The sequence below is a fragment of the Trachymyrmex cornetzi genome, unplaced genomic scaffold, assembly GCF_001594075.2.
Source record: "Trachymyrmex cornetzi isolate Tcor2-1 unplaced genomic scaffold, Tcor1.1 scaffold397, whole genome shotgun sequence".
Taxonomy (NCBI): domain Eukaryota; kingdom Metazoa; phylum Arthropoda; class Insecta; order Hymenoptera; family Formicidae; genus Trachymyrmex; species Trachymyrmex cornetzi.
Genome location: NW_017298713.1, coordinates 64,965 through 69,963, shown reverse-complemented (window position 1 = coordinate 69,963; position 4,999 = coordinate 64,965). Strand labels below are relative to the sequence as shown.

General features: G+C 33.8%; 1 protein-coding gene and 1 long non-coding RNA gene across 2 annotated transcripts; one reads left to right on the top strand and one right to left on the bottom strand.

Annotated features, from left to right (window-relative positions):
• Positions 1–21: 21 nt before the first annotated feature.
• Positions 22–1,107, top strand: LOC108764162 (uncharacterized). The gene is made up of 4 exons (XR_001940259.1): positions 22–61; positions 164–311; positions 487–681; positions 842–1,107. It is a non-coding gene; the product is annotated as an uncharacterized LOC108764162 (long non-coding RNA).
• A 353-nt stretch (positions 1,108–1,460) lies between these two features.
• LOC108764161 (myb/SANT-like DNA-binding domain-containing protein 4) lies at positions 1,461–3,555 on the bottom strand. The gene is made up of 6 exons (XM_018512247.1): positions 3,107–3,555; positions 2,898–2,978; positions 2,222–2,632; positions 2,097–2,153; positions 1,890–2,010; positions 1,461–1,775 (listed from the first exon to the last, which is right to left on the bottom strand). Exons 1-6 carry the CDS (start codon positions 3,212–3,214, stop codon positions 1,540–1,542), a joined length of 1,014 nt encoding a protein of 337 aa, XP_018367749.1. The 5' UTR covers positions 3,215–3,555; the 3' UTR covers positions 1,461–1,539.
• Between the last annotated feature and the right edge of the window lie 1,444 nt (positions 3,556–4,999).

The following is a 4,999-nucleotide window of genomic DNA, read 5'->3' as shown; positions in this document are numbered from 1 at the left end:
TATATATATATATATATATATGTATACAGTTAAAACGCAGCATCAGTTACATTAAATTTAGGTATGTTAAAACTTATATTGTTCAGTGGAGATTTTAACTTAGACGTAACTGATGCTATGTTGATTGGAATAATAATAAATTATTAAATACATGTGATTTCAGATTTGTGATTCCAACTGCGAAATTCTCGCTGTAAATAGTGCCCATGGTGGCCGAACACATGATGCTCGAGTATTACGGTCGTCGAGACTCTTTGCTCATTTAGAACAGAGACACAGACAGGGTGAAATAGATAATTGCTGGCTTCTAGGTAAAGAATTACTTACGTATTTACGTACAGATATATGTAGTAATATTGATACATAGGACTCTACATATCCATAATTTCTGAACTTTAATTCCTTTATATTTATAATTTTCTGTTTTAATTTTGCATGGATTTAATAAAAAAATTGGCAGTGTTAAAACTAATATTGTACATTTAGGTGATTCTGCATACCCCCTTCTACCTTTTCTATTGACGCCAAAATTAAATGAAGAAGAAGGAACTCCAGGTGCAAGATACGCAGATCATCATGTTCGGACTCGTGTGGCTATCGAGCGTTGTTTCGGCATTTTAAAAGGTCGCTGGCGTTGTTTACGGAAGGAACGAGCTTTACATTATCGTCCACAATTCGCAGGTTTATATACTCTTTCATTTCTTTTAAATCTTTGCAATCGGAGACTTTTTTTTTAGATCACTTACCAACAAATCGAACACACTTAAAGTTACTACTTAATTATTTCACTATTTCTTGCAATACATAAGTGTCAATGAAATATGGTATTTTCATCATACAGCTCTTATTGTCAATGCTTGTTGCGTTCTGCATAATATGGCGATCAAATGGGGGATTCCTTGTGATGAAATACATCTGGATGAATTAGATATAGCACCACCGATACCATATCATGATATTAACGAAGAACGTGGAGAACAAACCCGAAATCGTGTGATCCAATGGTATTTCACAAATTGACTCAACTTTTAAGATTTAACAATTTTTTACATGAGTTTTTAATTGTATTTTGAAAATAGCTATGTTCAACAGACTAAGCAGATAAGTAAGCGCTCAGTGAATTTTTAATATGATTGATTCTTTCATTAATTCTCTCAATTTAAGTAAAAACTAATTATAATAAAGAATTATTGCTTTGTCTGTTGAACATATGTGTTTGCACAGATCAATTAAAAAAAATATTTGTAAATGCTATTGTGAGGAAAAATATTTTGAGAAAATGAATTTTTAATCAAATATATTTTTAATAAAATATGTTCATAAAGTATAACATGTTTATGTTAATAATACGTCAACAATGTTTATAATAAAACATATATACTTTTTTCTAAACTAAATTCCTCACAACTTTCTTTTCAGTCTTTAAGGTCACTTTGCACACAAATAATGTTTATAAAAAAAAATAACTTCCTTTTCAGTCTTCTAAATATTGCGAACTTATGTAAATAATGTTTATAATAAAAAGACAACTCTTTCTCTTCAGTCTTCCAAATATTGCGGACCGATTGATCGAACAATGTTCATTAGTTCATCCATCTTTTCAAGAAATGATTTAAAAAACCTGATATAATCTTCGTGATCTTTTTTTTTCAATTGCAACCTTTCTTTTAGTATGGCTAACTTTTCCTGTTTTAATTGCAATATTTGTTCCTGAAGATTGCAGTAGTCTGTGGTATGTTCTACGTTTTGCTTCTTTATTTTTTTGTTAGAGGTATCTAAAGAAATTAGTTCAATAATATTATGATTAGTTTCTATTAATAACAGAAAGATCAGATAAAATAAAATTAAATATTGTAAATATAACACAAGAGAGAAAACGTTTTAATTACCTGCATCATCAGAATGTCTCTTGATACTTTTGATTGAGATTGAACCAGACTTGATGCAATGTACTTGTTTTGGAATCTGTTCTTGTTCATTTTCTATTGAACGAAGTACATTAGAGGATATCTGAAATGAAAAGTATCTTTATTATAAATATATATTATGTTGAAAAAAATAAATACATCATGCAAAAGAAATTATATATCACTTACACTTATTGGAAAATTCTCTGTATCATTGTTTGTTACGTTGCTGTGGAAGGAATGTTCCTGAAAATTTTAATAGAACATGAATAAATAATTATTAAAATTTTAAAGTATAATAAGACAACAATTACTTCAAGTCCTTGGAAGCACGAAGTCGCCTGTCTGATACTCTTCTCAGTATGCAAATTTGGAGAGATCGAAAAATTCGTGATTTGCAAAGTAGAAGGATTTTCCAGTTTTTGCGACGAAACTCTTTCAGCAGTCAAATCAGTACAAATCGGTAGATACGAAGTAGAAGGATTCTGCCATTTCTGCGGTGTCAAAACTCTTTCAATGGTCAGATCAGTAATAGATACATCGCTAATAGCACCTCCTTCGGGAATATTAGACATTCCACTGGCCTCGGATGTTAAAAATTCAAGTAAGTCATCTTCAGCTGGGCTTGTATTCAAAATTATTGGTTGTCCTCCTCCAGTTCTTGCTGCATAACTTTTGTATGTGGCTACTCTTCTTAGTAAGTTGGACTTCCAATCACGCCATGTCTGTAATAAAGAAAGAATTAATGACTGTAAAGGCTTTCACGACCGGCATCATAATTAGGAGAAACTATTTCCGGACTATGAGACGGACGTTGATCAAAACTGAGACACAGAGAAGGAAACTTCAACCACGTTCCTTTTGCCACTGAAGACGTTCGTCACAATTGCAGATAAAATATCTGAATGAAGAAGGAATTCCTTTAAATTACGGTCTCACAGCTCGGAAATAGTTTTGTTAAAGAAAAAATTATCATTGATGTAACTTTACCTTTGCCCATTCCTTTGATTGCTTTTGCGGACCACAGCCTGCAGAATTTAAGGCAGACGTTACTTTCTCCCATAATTTCTCCTATATAATATATATATATTATAGTTATTTGTGTAATTTTTATTTACAATTTAATATCTCATCAATTATATAATTAATATTTGTAAAATTAAAATTTCATGAAATAATAAAATTAACTCAAAACTTACAATTTGTTTTTTATTTTCACGGTTATATCTTAATTGCCCTCTCCCGAAATCAGGATTAGCCCGCATAAAATTTATTAATATTTGTTTCTGTTTCTCAGTTACGTTCATGACGGAATTTACAGACGGATACAGTAATATTACAGTACTTAAAGATAAAATCACATCTGTCTTCGGTCAAACGCAGGGTTGGGTTTTCGAAGGATTTTCTAGGGTTTTTTACATTATACTGTATTATACTGTATTATACGATATTATACGTAAAAAAAACTGTATAAAACGTATAAAACTCTAATTTATACGTCTACGAAACTGTACGAGTGTCCAGAATTCCAGAACGACTCCGTTATCGATTTTTGTTGTTGCTGCGCCGTGCACGCACATTTTTTTACTATAGAATTATAGACTTTTCCACCAAGAGTTAGAGACGTTGAGACTAGACTACCGAGGTCTGTGGTATTATGAATAAAATCGAAATATGCAAGGCACCGACCACCTAGAAATCGGGCAGGTATAAAAAGGATGCAACAAAAGCGAAAATGATGCAGACCCCCTAAACACTGGACGCTTAGCTAATAATAACGTAATTCAAAAATATAAATCGAGGATGTAACGCTCGAGATAGAACATGTTCGAATCGCACGAGCGACCTCTCAAGACACTTACAACGCTCAGCTCTTGGTTCTTTGTTTGTTAGCGAATTTTCGATCGATTTTTAGCGTGGATAATGTAGAAATTGATAGAAAGTATTAAATTACGCATATAATGTAGAGATGGCGCCACATGAAGTATAATACATATAAAACTAAATGATGTATTATACTTGTATAATACCATGTATAATACTATGTAAGAAACCTCGTGTATAATACATGCCCAACCCTGGTCAAACGTCTTCGAGAAAACACTATGGTGAAAATGTAAATCATCTCGTTTTCCCCTACACGGCAACTCTGGTGATTTCGTATTTTCACCTTGACGTTATAGAATCGCGCGAACAAACTCACGTGAGATGAAAATGCGAAAAGTGAGTGATCTCACTTGAATTACAGAATCGACCCCAAGATAAAGCCGGGAGCATATAGAAAAACGTAAGGGTCCGCGCACAAAGATGGTCAATTAAATGCAAGAGCTCACTGAGCGCTCAGTGAGCGGTTGTAGTACTGAATGCACCCAGTGTGTATTCCACAATACATGATTTCTGATAAATTGAAATTCTTATTTTCTGTTCTCTGTTCCCTGTTCTTTTTATTGTACGGAGCCCCTAATAAATCATGAAATTAGTACTGTATTATTAATTTCTTACTCTTAAACCCGGTTGCACCAATGGGTGCTTTCCATTTGATGACACAAGTCGAGACAAGTCGGCACAAGCGTCGTTTTATCCTTGTTGACATTCAGAGAGTGACAAAAATAGAATAACACTTGTGTCGATTTGTGTCGACTTGTATCATCAAATGGAAAGCACCCAATGTTACTTTGACTTTAAGGCGTTGTCTACAATACACGGAGTAAGAAGTAAGAGTAAAAATTGACCAATCACAGTCGAATGTGAGAACAATAATCGACTGTGATTGGTCAATTTCTTACTCTTATTTCTTACTCCGTGTATTGTAGACGATGCCTTACATTGGATTCGCTACTGGCCTTACGATCTCTGCTGTATGGGCTTAAAGCCCATGACACATACAAGAACGTAAGGCCGTAACACGCAAGCAGTAAGTGAATTGACCAATCAAGCCCATGACACATACAAGGGCTGTGTTCCAAAATTGTTTGTCAGCGCTGGCAGTACTGTCAACACCGTTCCAAAAATCATCGTAGCACGCTGTGGCAGTGCTGCAAGAGGGTAAAGACGTCATTAATGTTGTCGTCATTTCCTACTGCGGCTGGGGG

Bases quoted from the DNA above. Each gene is read 5' to 3' on its own strand.
- LOC108764161 (XM_018512247.1), bottom strand. From the start codon at position 3,214: ATGAACGTAACTGAGAAACAGAAACAAATATTAATAAATTTTATGCGG. The intron at 2,979-3,106 runs GTAAGTTTTGAG...TATATTATATAG, and splicing joins GTGAAAATAAAAAACAAATT to GAGAAATTATGGGAGAAAGT. The intron at 2,633-2,897 runs GTAAAGTTACAT...TCTTTATTACAG, and splicing joins AATCAAAGGAATGGGCAAAG to ACATGGCGTGATTGGAAGTC.